Genomic DNA, 13,509 nt, shown 5'->3' on the forward strand with positions numbered 1-13,509 from the left:
CCTATTTTATGGAGGATATAGCGAGTATGTGAATTTCATATTTCCCTGCTGGCATTTAGGGCAGCTGGTTTGGTAGATTACACTAAGCCACGAACAGAAGAAAGGTGAGCGTTTAAAATTGTTCTCTAGTGAGTCTTAATTTTCCTTGTCTCTGGTGTAATCACTTTTCTGTATTCTCTCTCTTCATAAATATTGTGGTTAGAATGTTGACAAAGTTATAGTTCAGCTGTTTACTAAGTATCATTTGAAGCCACTATGTCTCCTCCCTAATTTCTCTGCACAATGCTGAAAAGTTATAAAAGTGAGTTGGGAAAAATTAGATCAACAAAATATTTATCCCAGGAGTAGAAGACAAGACACATGAGTTCAGACACGTAAGACAAAATTTATATAGTCTACAAAAGAGAGGTCTCAAAGGTAGGATATTCATGACATGATCTATAAATATCATCAAGGTAACAAAGTAAATAAAGCAAATTATTTATACTCACAAAAGATAATAGACAAGAATGACTGTCTGGACCTAAGTGAGGCAAAATTTACAATAGGATATAAAAAGAGAAAGTTTTAGCTGGAAGCAAAACCAAGTAATAAAACTAACAGAAGTTCAAATCCATTATAGATTTGTGATAAAATTCAATTTCTTAAAAACTACAGAAATAAGGGGCCGGGGATGTAGCTCAGTGGCACTATGCCTGCCTGGCATAGTCCTGAGTTCAATCCCCAGTACTGGGGGGAAAGAACAAACTACACAAATAAGAGAAATATGTATACAATTTTTTTAAAAGATGAGTATTAAATATTCAGTGTAAAAATTTAACAAAATAAAATTGTCCTTCAAAACCACCAAATTCTCCATCTTCTTACAGCTAAAACTGGAGGGACTTATGACAAGAAATAGCACAGTTATAACCTCCACAAGTAGAGAGGTCTAAGAGCCAACTGTTTACAATCGCTACTCCTGTCCCTTAAGAGCAGGGTCTGGACATGGCTCTTTCTCCAAACTGCCCTTTAATTCTAGTGATCATACTTTGATTATACATGCTTTAATTTCTTGGAAAGTTTGTTTATTCTTCCCTAGAGGCTGCCAAACTCCAAGCGATCAAGCAGACAGAACCTACAACAAATGTGTCAGACTCCTTTTACTGAGATCCACTAGATGGAACTTGGTAAGGGAGTTCATAACTGCTAAACTACAACATGACTTCTAATCCAGGCCCATTAGATTGGCTGTCTGGAGAAGCCCCTGACTGTGATCACCCTCAGCTCGAAGCAGCTAGATGGAAACTATGCCCAATCTCCCCTAACCACAGTCAGGGATACCTCTTCAGAGGGGGAATATTAGAGACAGCTAAAATAGGTAGAAATGTTATAGAGGGTTAGCCCCTCAAGGGAGTCAATGCAGAAAATGAGAACACATCAGAACTGCGGCTGGAGGCCCACATAAATAAGATTGAAGTCACAATGGCCAGAAATACATACTTCCCTAAGGGACAAATGCAAGCTTAAAATTATTGATATCACCCTTTTGAGATTTCTTGTATAAATAAACCATTATCTCATTAGGGGTAGGCCATCCTCTCCCACCCACTAAGACTAAGACTACTAAGACTTAAAACAAAACTAAGACTATAGATTATCCACCAAGATTAATGATATCATCCATATGCCCTTGCTACTACTGGATCAGTATTAGCCAAGTGGCCATACTTGTAATCTTATTGGTTGATTATACTTTTGACCCACATCGTACCCACTTTGTGACTTTGCTCTACAAAACTTTCTCAGAGAAGGAAGCTCATTGGCAACCCATTCAGGACCCCTCCTGTCTCTGAGGAACTATTCCTTTTCACTATTCCTATTCCCCAATAAATTTTCCTGTCCTTAAAAAAAACTGAATAAAAATAAATACATAAAAATTTTAAACTAGTAAGAAATATATGTTCAACCCAAGGACAATGACGAATGCCTGTAATCCCAGAACTTGGGAGGGTGAGGCAAGAGGGTCACAAGTTTGAGTCCTGCGTATTCTGAGACTCTATTTCAAGGGCTGAGGATATAGCTCAGTATGTAGACTTGGGTTCAATCCCCAGTACTGGGAAAAATATATATATTCAGTGGTAAAGGATATACTGTATATGACAATAACAGTGATGAGACAAAAAGCTTTTATCCCCCCCAGTCTTGGGGATTGAGCCCATAGCCTTGACACTGAGCTACATCCCCACCTTTTTCTATTTTTGGAGGGGTGGGGAGCGGGCAACTCTTGCTAAGTGACTTCACTAAGGTCCCCAGGCTGGGCTCAAACATGCACTCTTTTTCTGCCTCAGCCTCCCAGAGTGCTGGAATTACAGGCAAGCATCACTAAGGCCAGCTAACTTTTTCTTATTTTTAATCTGAAAAGTAACAAAAAGTAATCTAGGTGGAGGATATACAAGTGTTTTTATCCCATTCTACCTTTCTGGAGATTTGATATTTTGGAAAATTAAGGGTTGGCAAACCAGGCATAGTAGCATACTCCTATAATCTCAGGTACTTGGATACTGAGGCAGGAGTATTGTAAATTCAATGCAAGACTTGGCAACTTAGAGAGAACCTGTCTCAAAATAAAACTTAAAAAGAGCTGGGGATGTAACCCTTTGTAACCCTTGGGTTCAATCTCTAGTCACACCAAAAGAAGAGGGGGGAGGAGACAGCAGGGGAAGAAAAGGAGGAAAAATAAACTACTAGACCAGGCGTGTGGCTCAGTGGTAGAGTGTTTGACTAACATGTGCAAGGTCCAAGGCTTGATCTTCGGCATCAAAAGCAATTAAAATTTTATATTATAAGGTCTATTTTCTGCACCAACAAATCTCCATGTGTAAGAAGTTACCTAAAAGCCAGATGCCTGCAATCCCAGCACTCTGGGAAGGTGAGGCAGGTGGACAGCAAGTTCAAGGCTATCCTGGACAACTTGGCAAGATCATATCTCAAAAAAAAGGTATTGGCAATGTAGCTTAATGCAAAGCCCTGGGTTCACTCCCCAGTACAAAAGAAAAAGGTTACCTAAAGTACTGATATAAGAAAATTTTAAACATTTGAATTTTTATTGTTTTTACTGGAATTTTTATTTTATTTGTTCATTTACTTATTTGGGAGTGCTTGGAATTGAATCCAAGGCCTCCTAGATGCTTAGCACATGCTCTACCACTGAGCTACACTCCCAATACCATAGGCATTTTTCAGAAAATACTGAAATATATATCATGTTCCAATAACTGTATCAGAGCCTTGTCAAATTTCTCATTCTGCAAGGTATAAAAATTAACAAGAATATTTTTCAAACAGAATCATGCCATCCTTGCAGAAAAACTCATGCTGAGTGGTGGTACTATGGTTAGAATCAAGGCCCATTCAGAGAACAGAGTGAGGAAGACACATCTGGTTCCTGCTGTCAGGCCACTGCATTGTACAGTAGACCTTTGACTTACAAACTCAATTCATTCACGAGGGCTGGTTGTAACTCAAGTTGGTCAATTGAAGGCTCAGGCTCCTCTACACAGCCTTCAACATCTCTCTCTTGTATAATTTTAGGCCACACTTTCTTCCAGGCAGATCTCAGTGTCCTTAGAGAGACACTGGCCCAGGATTTCTTGACCCCACACAGGAAAGGATGTTGTAATGTTCCTTCCAAAACTCTTTAAGGGTTAAATTTGTATCTGAGACCATCTGGAGGCATCAGCAGCCAGCATTCAGGTCATAACTCAAGATTCTGGTTGTAAGTTAAAACTAAAATTCCAGTCGTAACCCAAATTGTTCATATGTCAGGGCAGTCCTAACTTGAAAGTCCACTGTATTGAGCTTCAAAAAGCAGCACAAGGGCCAAGAGAGAAGTGGAAAGGCCCCAGTAGGAGACTCTGTACTTCATAGAAGAAAGACAACTAAACATGAGTAAAGAGTGACTAAGAAGCCCAGGGATAAAACATCACTATATGCAGCCTTTGTGTAAATGGGCTGATAGGAGCATGAGAAGCACCAGAATAATTCAGCCAGGTTCTCAGACCCTTTTTTTTTTTTGAGACAGGGTCTCGCTATGTAGTTCAGGCTGGCCTCCAACTCGAAGTGATCCTTCTGCCTCAGTCTCTATAAAATTAAATAAAAATATAATCTGTTCAGTGGAGTGAAATGAATTTGAGGAATGAAGAAAGAGATAAATGGAAAAAATTAGAAACTCCATGCAAGAAACATATAAGCATTGGGTTGTGGGCTTACTGAATTCTAAGCTATAGCACCGAAGGCATAATTGAAAAAAGAAAAAAGATTAAACCAGACTTCAGGAAAACAGAGGATGAAAGGAAAAGTCACGAGCAGAAATTTTTTTTCTTTTGTGTGTGTGCGCGCCTGCGCACGTGTGCACACATGTGTGCACCCTTCTGGGGTTGAAACCAAGGCTATGTGCACGCCAAGGACACATTCTGCCACTGAGCTATACCCCTCAGCTCCCAGAATGAATATATTTAGAAATAATATATTCAATAAATGATTTGTATTTATATGGGTTTTTTTAAAACTCTCTGAACTCAATAATTGTTGCCAAACAAATGAAAAGAAATTTCACCAAAGAGGACATGAAGATTTCAAATAAATATATGAAGATATGTGAAAGGAGTAGTACTGGAGAACCCCATGGCATAAACATGTAATCTTCAAAAGATGAAATAGCTCTTGTTGTTTTTGCTGCTTCCTGTTGCCATGGTCTGCTGCCCCTCTGTCACCCTGCCTTGGAACCAGCTGATTATGGACTGAAACTTCTACTAACTAAAAGCCAAATAAACCTTTCCCCCTTTAACTTTGGGTGTCGGGTATTCTGTCTCAGCAACAAGAGAAAAAGTCACTAACACAGAAATTTGGTACCAGAGAAGTGGTACCAAAGTGGTGTGACACCACCTGACCATGTGGCTCAAGAGCCTTTGGACCTGGCTTATGGGAAGGGGAAGAGCAGAAGAAGTAGAGCTGGAATGCCTTAGGCTGTTCTGTAGGGGAGATTCTGGGCAGAGCTCAGAAGACCAGAAAGCTAGTAGAGACCAGGCTCAGGAGGTTTCTGCTGGGAAAAACTGCATTGGCTGCTAGACTCCAGACAATGTGTGTTGTGCCATGGCAAAAAGTTTGTCTGCATTTTACTCAAGTCGAGAGACTTTGCCTGAGACTGAGATTAAGGGTGATGGACTAATTAATCTCACAGAAGAAATTTCAAGGCAGTCTAATGTTGAGGCCGTGGCATGGCTACTGCTGGGGGTTTTTAGCCAGATCTATGTTGAGAATCAAGAGCAAAGGGCCCACCAGAATGATTCTAAATGTTTTGAGTTTGGCCAGAAAGGAAGCTCTTGTAAAGCTGTGGACTGCAAAGATGGAGCAGAGGAGATCTTGATTGCTGAGAAGGAACAAAAGAATAGAAAAGATGGCCTGAGGCCATCACAAGGAACAGCAGAACTCCACCCTTGGCAGCCTCCAAATTGCAAAAGAGAAAGTCTTTGTTTTGTGAAGAAAGCCTCAGAGAACTATGTTCGAGAATGGTGGCAGCCTAGAGAATTTGTTCCTCGAGATTGAGTTCAGAGTGCTCAGCGATCCAGGCACTTGACCCTATAGCCAAGAGAGAAGGAAGCTTGGCTACTGCTCCAGCTGGCAGCAAACATGGGTGTCAACCACAAGGTGCTGATTCTAGGCGCATGCAAAATCCAAGAGTTGTGGGGTCAGAAAGGCTTCTCCCAGATTTCAGAAGAAGGCCTGGAGAGGCCAGGCAGGGTGCTCCTGAGAAGGCAGTGTGTGAAACTGTAAGTGTGAAGCCGAAGCTGCAGTGGAGACCCCAGAAGTTTGGATAGGCCGGGAATGTGGATCATCTAAGAAAAACTGCAAGCCAGGAGCAGAGCTGTCCCAAGAGAGAAGCCATGGGAGCTACAACCACCAGCAGGGTCGCAGGGGTGGAGCCATCCAAGCCCTTTGGAGTTCACTACTTAACACAGATTGCCAGGATGCTGGAAGTGGAACTGTGGGATTTAACATTTGCCCTACTGGATTTTGGACTTGCTCTGGTCCCGTTCCTTTGTATCCCCGTTTGTAACTTCTGGAATGGAAATGCCTCTCTTGCGCCATTGAATGTTGGAAGTGTTTAACTTTCCTTTCATTTCTTTTCTTTTTCATTTTCTTTTCATTTTCATTAGCTTGTAGCTAAGAGTCTGCCTTAAATCTCAGAGGAGACTTTGGACTTGGACTTTTCAGCAATGCTGAAATTGTCAGGACTTTGGCAACTTTTAGAGATGGACTAAATGCCTTTTGCACAAAGAGATGTGCATGAGTGTGGAATGTTATAGCTTTTGTTTAGATGTCCCCTCAAAGCCTCACTCCAATGAGGTGGGGCCATTTGAGGGGTGGCTAAATCTAGAGTGTGTAATTGGTTCGTGGTGCAATGCTAGGCCCAAGAGCACTAGGATTAAGTGCATGAGTGCTACCTGCCCTCAGTAGTCTGAATAAGATAAAAGAGCCAGGAAGACACTGTTAAATTCTCTTGTTGCTTTTGCTGCAGCCATGAACTGTTGCCCTCCTGCCATCCTGCCTAGGAGCCAGCCAATTATGGACTGAAACCTCTACGAACCATAAGCCAAATAAACCCTTTCCCCTTTAAAAAAAAAAAAAATTTTTTAAAGCCGAAATAACTACAAATACTTCAAGTGAGAGAAAAGAAAAAACATTCCAAAAGAGATTTAGGATACTGGGAGATTTCCCAGGCAACAGTGTCTTCCAAGGGGACACTATCAAAAGGTTTCAGGATTTGGAATGGGTAGTAGAGAGGGTGGGAGAGATTAATAGAGAAGGAAGGTTTTAAAAATGATTGCCACATGGAGAGAAGATGAGGATGAAAAATGACCTGTGGAGATTGGGCTTCTTGTGGTGATTCAGACAAACGAAGATAAAGACCTTAAGAAAGTTAATAGCCATGGTTTTATAACCATGGTAGCAATGCTTTCTTTTTTGTTTGTTTTTTTTTGTTTTTGTTTTTTAGAAATGCTTTCTTGAGCACAGAGTGGTAGGAAACTGGTGATGTGAGAGACACCATGAGTAATGCAGCCACTTCCTCCCTCCTGCCAGATGGTGTGGAGGTCATGTGGCTCCCTTCTTGACACTTGGTGATCTTAACAGTTTTATGAATGAAAATTTCAAGAATAATATTAATAACAACAATGTAGCAGTTTACCTCATTGGTCTTCATGACATTTATACAAGATAGGCTAAAGAAAGACATTATTTAGATTTGAAAAGTATAATACCAGATAAAACATGTTAATGACTAATCTGAAATCATACTACAGGGGTTTCTCAAAACTATGAGGAAAAACACCAAGAGCAGATATTAACTCCATCTATGCAGTCATTCTGGTTACAGAAAACACCCATAGACACACACACACATTCACACACACATACACAGCACTCTTAAAAATGAAAAACTAGGCTCGGGATTTAGTTCATCGGTAGAGCAATTGCCTAGGAACCCCTAGGTTCCCTTCACAAAACCACAAAATTAAACAAGTAAATAATGCAAACCTGAGTTACCACTATCAAATTTATAATATTATCAGGGTCTGACATTTAACTTCTCCAAGGATACATTAAATTTTTAAAGCTATACTACAAATACAATCCAATTTCAAATTTATTTCAATGTGTACTAGTGGTTGCCCTAACCAATCTCAAGGCAAATAATCGAAAAACATGAATAAATCAAAATTTTCAATGTCTGCATCCAGTCATAATGATGTAATGAGGAGCAGATTTGCCTTCCTGACAGAAAAATCTATGAAACAAGTGAAAGGTCTGAAAAAGTAGTTTTCAGACTTACAACAAAAGACAACCCAAGACAGTGATTCTTGAGCCCAGGAAAGCAACTATCCATTCACTTAAGTACTGTCCGTGATTACTTTACCCAACAATGGCAGGCGTGAATAGTAGTTACAAATACTACATAACCAGGCCAAGGATTTAGCTCAATGGCACCTTGCAAGCATAAGGTCCTGAGTTCAATCCCCTGTATCAGAAAAAAAAAAAATAAACAAATACTATATAACCCAAAATCTTAAATATTTATTATCTGGCACTTTAATAAAACGTCTGATGATCCATGCTCTACAAGAACCACTATTCAACACATACCTAACAAATTTTGAAAAGGTGCTGAGAGAATCAAATTATTGCCCAGAATTTTAACTGTGATCCAGATCAAAGCCCCAAAACACTTTTTTTTTTTGGCGGGGGGTGGGGGGGAGCGGTATGGCGTTGAACCCAGGGCCTTTACACTGAGTTACATCCCCGGCCCTTTTATGTTTTTTATTTTGAGGAAAGGTTTCCCTAAGTCGCTAAATTGCCCAGGCTGGGTCCTAACTTGTGATTCTCCTGCCTCATCCTATCAGAGTGCTGGAATGATAGATATGGACCACCACGCCTGGCTTCAAAAATATTCAAAGGAAAACCAGTTAATAGCACAGAACAACATAACATACACAATAACTGGCATTAAAATAAAACATTCAAGGTATACAAAGCAGGGAAACGGGACTCAATAAAGATAAAAAATCAATCAAGGGAATCGAAATAGATAACAACATTAAAATTATTATGATAAACACAGTCCCTTCATTCACAAAGGTGCTCATAGGTTACAAACCCATGGAAAGACAGCGTTATTATTCTATATACACAAATGATAAATGAAAAAGGTACACAGATGAAAAATAGCCTGGTACGGTAGGGCATCCATGTAGTATCAGCTACTTGAGAGGCTGAGGCATGAGGATTGCAAATTCAAGACAAGTGTGGGGGAATTAGCAAGACCTTGTTTCAAAATTTAAAAAATAAAAAGGGTCAGAGATTTAGCTCAGTGGCACCACACCTGCCTTACAAGCTCAAGGTCCTGAGTTTGATCCCCACTGCCAAAAAAAAAAAAAAAAAAGATTAGGCCAGGGATTTAGCTCAGTGGTTTCACCACCTGTTGCATAAGCGCAAGGACCCAAGTTCGATCCCTGCAACCAAAAAAAAAAAAAAAAAGATTAGTAAAAGCACAAAGAGAAAAGACTATAAATTAGACCATCCAGTGAATTATACAACACCCAAAGAGTAAAATTACATGTAGAAGGGAAAAGTTTAAATCGCTCTGTAAAAAAAAACAATAAAAAGCATAATAAGACAAGCTACATACCAGAAAAGAATTAGCAGAAAACTGACAAAAGACTACAATCAAAATACACAAAGAACTTTGTTGTTGAGTGGTGCTGGAGACTACACTGTATTGCATGATAAGCATATGCCCTACCCTGAGCTATACCCCTAGCCCAACAAACAGCTCTAAAACTCAACAATAAGAAAACCACCAGATTCTAAAATGGGCAAAACCCTGACAGTCTCCTCCCTAAAGAGTAAGTATCAAATAAGCATATGAAAATGACTCTCAGAAATCTTGGACAGATGACCAACTCTTGGGTCCTTAATCTGTTACTCATTAAAAATGTGATTTGTATTTTGTTTTGAAGCAGTTGGGGGTCTTAAAAGCCATTTTTGGTTAAACAACAGTGACTCTTCATTTTATAAAATTTTGAGTCAAATACCTTCTTGGCTCTACATATAAGCATGTTAGTCATTTAGAGAGGGTCTATCTAAAAGGTACCAAAACAAAGTTGATTAGGCCTAAATTTATGGAACCTATCTCATCCCCATTCTTGACTAAGGCCACCAAGATAAGAGATTTAGAGAGACTTTCAGCTATGCCCAGAAATCTCCACTGCCCTAACCCTACTGGTCTCCTTGGATTCCAGCAGAGCCTGAGACTGAGACTGCCCCAAGCAGAAACAATAGCACCTGAAGAGATGGTGGCTGGCCACTCAGCCCCATCCCTGGGCTTAGCTCGGAGCCTGGCTCAGCTCCATCTCCACCTGAGCCAAATCAAACCTGAGGTAGGAGTCGAAACTCAAGAGTTCCTGAAGACGAGGAGAAGGCAGTGGAGAGTGATGAACAACATGGAAGCTGCTCATTTGCCATCCCCGATTTGCTGCTGCTGGCTCTGCCTCCACGGCTTGGCAGCTACCAGCATTATCTGTGGCTGCACTTGCCTGGGAGTTATGGCTCTTGTGTTTGCCATCAAGACAGAAGAGCGCGGTAAGACAGGCTGATTCAAGGAGGCAGTGGGCTGGAAGGCCCAGTCTTGGAAGCTCATCCTGGCTAGCTTTGCTGTCTGGCTTGCTGTCATCTTAGGCCCTGTGCTGCTGTGGCTGCTTTCTTACGCCATCACTCAGGCTGAGTGACCCTGGGTAGCCTCTGCTGAGAGTCAGCTGAGACATGCTGGATCCAACTGTACAACACTGCTCAGTTATGGTGACACCAGTGGTCCTTCTTCGCTGGAAGGATGGAACCTCTCTCAATGGCTTTTGCAAGAGCCCTTCTAGCCTTTTATATTAGGAGAGCAGCAGCTTGAGGCAGAGGAGGGGCGATCAGCCAGCTCTGTTTCAGTGCCCTCCACCTTCTGTCTACCCTGCTCCACTCTGTCCTAGGGGCCTCCAGAGGCAGGGGTTGAAGACCAGGCCTAATTTTATGAGAATGTGTTTTCTAATAAAAGCCTCTTTTGGTGTTTAAAAAAAAACAAAATAAAACAATAGCACATGAAGATCAAATGTCCCCTGAACCAGAAGGACTTCACCCAGAGCCACTTTCCAATAGCTGAAGTGACCTAATGATCAAGCTGCCTCTAGGCTGCCCCAACAAAAGTATATAACCTGGCCGGTGTCCTTTTTGAACAAGCCAGTCAGAATCAGAGTGTCCCCTCCAGCCACTCAAGCTGGAGTGGCTTTTTATTCCCCCTTACTTTCTAACTCTGCCTAATAAATCTGCCTAGGCCTCACACTGACTTGGTCTAAAATGTTTTTCTCATCACATGAGTCAGGAAGCTACTCAGTGAGTGAGCTCAGGTCCCCATCTCCTTTTAGGGGGACCTCCTCAGACCACAAATCACAAAAAATGTTCTCTATCGTATGTCATGACACTGCAAATTAAAATAATAAGATACCACTGCACAGCTATTAGAATGGTCATCTACCAGAACATGGACCACACCAAATGCCTGGAGGAGATGTGGAGCAACAGAACTGTGTTTAGAAATTAATAAGAGAAAGACATCAGGAAAATCTCCCTAAAAATTGATAACAAAATAGTGTCCTTCTACATAAACCATGCATCAAGACAATAATCACCAGAAAACCAAAAAAAATGTGTGGAACTGAATGAAAATAAAAACACAAACTATAAAAGAATATAAAAACCTCAAATAGAACCTCATCAAAATTAAAAACTTTTGCACTTCAAAGCCTGTTAAAGGAGGCCATAGGAAGATCCAAATATTTGTACATATTTTACAGATGTCTGGCAAAGAACTTGCCTCTAGAACTTATACTTCACTGGTCAGCTTTTAACTGTGGGAAGAAATATCTCACATATACAATTTAAAGGAGAAAGTGATTATTTTGGCTCACGGTTTCAGAGGTTTCAGTCCATGGTCAGCTGGCTCCAAGCCAGAAATAACATGGCAGAAGAGTGTGTAGGAGGAAAGGTACCTACATCATGGTAACCAGGGAGCAGAGAACAGGAGAAGAACTAGAGGAAGGGGCCAGCAGCCAGACATATTTCCCAGTCACATCTTCATGACACACCAAGATAACAGAAATGTACTTCACTCATCGCCTAGGCATACCTTAAGCCAATCAAGGTGACAGTCAAGATTAAGCATCACTGCTGGGGGTGTGGGGAGAAAAGAACCCTTCTCCATTGTTGGTGGGGGTGCAGACTGGTGCAACCACTATGGAAGTCAGTATGGAGACACCTCAAAGAACTAGGGCCAGAGGTCCCATTTGACCCAGCTATTCCCCTGCTGGGGATCTTCCCAAAAGAATTAAAAGAATCATACCACAGCGATATATGTGCACCCATGTTTATAGCAGCAGTTTGTAATAGCTAAAGCTTGGAAACAGCCCAAGTGCCCATCAACTGGAGACTGGATAAAGAAGATGTGGTTTTTTTATGAAATGGAGTACTACTCAGGCATAATGAAAGAGAAACTAGAGACATTTATAGCTAAATGGATGCATATTGAGGCCATACTCTTCAGTGAAATAAATAGGACACACGTGTAAATACCAAAGAGTTTCTCTGGTGTGAGAAACTGAAAGTGTAAATAAGGATTAAAATGATTAAAAAGAATAATTGATAATTTGAAATAAGAAGGAAAGGTCCAAAGGGGTAGGGGAAGTGGGAGGGGAAGGAGAAAGGAAAGAAGGGAAAGGAAAAATTATAAGAAAAGGAAAAAATGGGGCCAGGAATTTAGCTCAGTGGTGTTGCCGCCTGCCTCGCAAGCACAAGGACCCAAGTTTGATCCCTGGTACCAAAAAAAAAAAAAAAAAAAAGTAAAGGAAAAAATGGAAACAAAGTCTTTGTAAATAGGGAAGGGAGCACAGGGAATGGGGTAAAAATAAGAACCAAGGTACATCATGTACAGGTACAAAGCACCCAATGATAAATGTAAACGTATTGTATACCTAAAATGTACCAATAAAAGAATTTAAGCAAAAAAAAAAAAAAAAAAAAAAAGATTAAGCATCACATCTTCAAAACTCTTACAATCCAATAAAACAAAACACTCTATTAAACATAAGCAAAATATTTCAAAAGACCCTTCTACATACTGAAGTGGCAAATAAGTATAAAAAAGGTGAACATCACTACTCACTAGGGAAACTTAAAACATTGCTGGTGGACATACAAAATGTTAGAATGATATTGGAATCCAATCTACCAATATCTTATAAAGTTAAACACACCTACAAGACTCTGCAATCTCACTTCTAAATACTGACCCAAGAGAAATAAATACATTTAGTATTTAGAGCAGTTTATGCATAAGAGCAAAACTGGAAACAACCCAAATGTTTATTTCTTCATGAAAGGAATTATGGTATTATCCCAAACAATGGATTACTTACTCAGAAATTTTTTTTTTTTTTTTTTTTTTTGGTATCAGGGATTGAACTCAGGACCTTGCACTTGCGAGGCAGACACAATGCCACAAAGCTAAATCCCCAGCCCACTCAGAAATTGTTTTTAAAAAGGAATTCAAAGTTGATATATACAACATAGATACTCTCAAAAGCATGGTATGAATTTTTTAAAACTCTAGGTGTAAAAGAATGCTATAGGGCTGGGGATTTAGCTCAGTGGTTCTGCTGCCTGCCTCGCAAGTACAAGGTCCCAAGTTTGATCCCTGGTACCAAAAAAAGCCAAAACAAAACAAAGAATGCTATAGCCAGGCATGGTGGCACACACTTGTGATCCCAGAACTCTGGAAGGCTGAGGCAGGAGAATCCAAGGTTGGAGCCCAGACTTTGTAACATAGCAATTTAGCAAAACCCTGTCTCAAAATAAAAATAATTTTTTTTGAGACAA

General features: G+C 40.4%; 2 protein-coding genes across 16 annotated transcripts in view; one reads left to right on the forward strand and one right to left on the reverse strand.

The window, feature by feature from the left end:
* Bcas3 (BCAS3 microtubule associated cell migration factor) overlaps nucleotides 1-13,509 on the reverse strand; it is a 583,853-nt gene that overhangs the window by 522,059 nt on the left and 48,285 nt on the right. The gene's annotated exons all lie outside the window — the stretch shown is intronic.
* Nucleotides 5,925-10,325, forward strand: LOC106008210 (transmembrane protein 265). The gene is given in 3 exon segments (XM_021248733.1): nucleotides 5,925-6,025; nucleotides 9,982-10,027; nucleotides 10,029-10,325. Coding segments are annotated over 3 exon segments (444 nt in total).

Source organism: Heterocephalus glaber, unplaced genomic scaffold (genome assembly GCF_053883595.1).
Source record: "Heterocephalus glaber isolate CG9 unplaced genomic scaffold, H.glaber_assembly_v1.0 deba00001564, whole genome shotgun sequence".
NCBI classification, from domain to species: Eukaryota; Metazoa; Chordata; class Mammalia; order Rodentia; family Bathyergidae; genus Heterocephalus; species Heterocephalus glaber.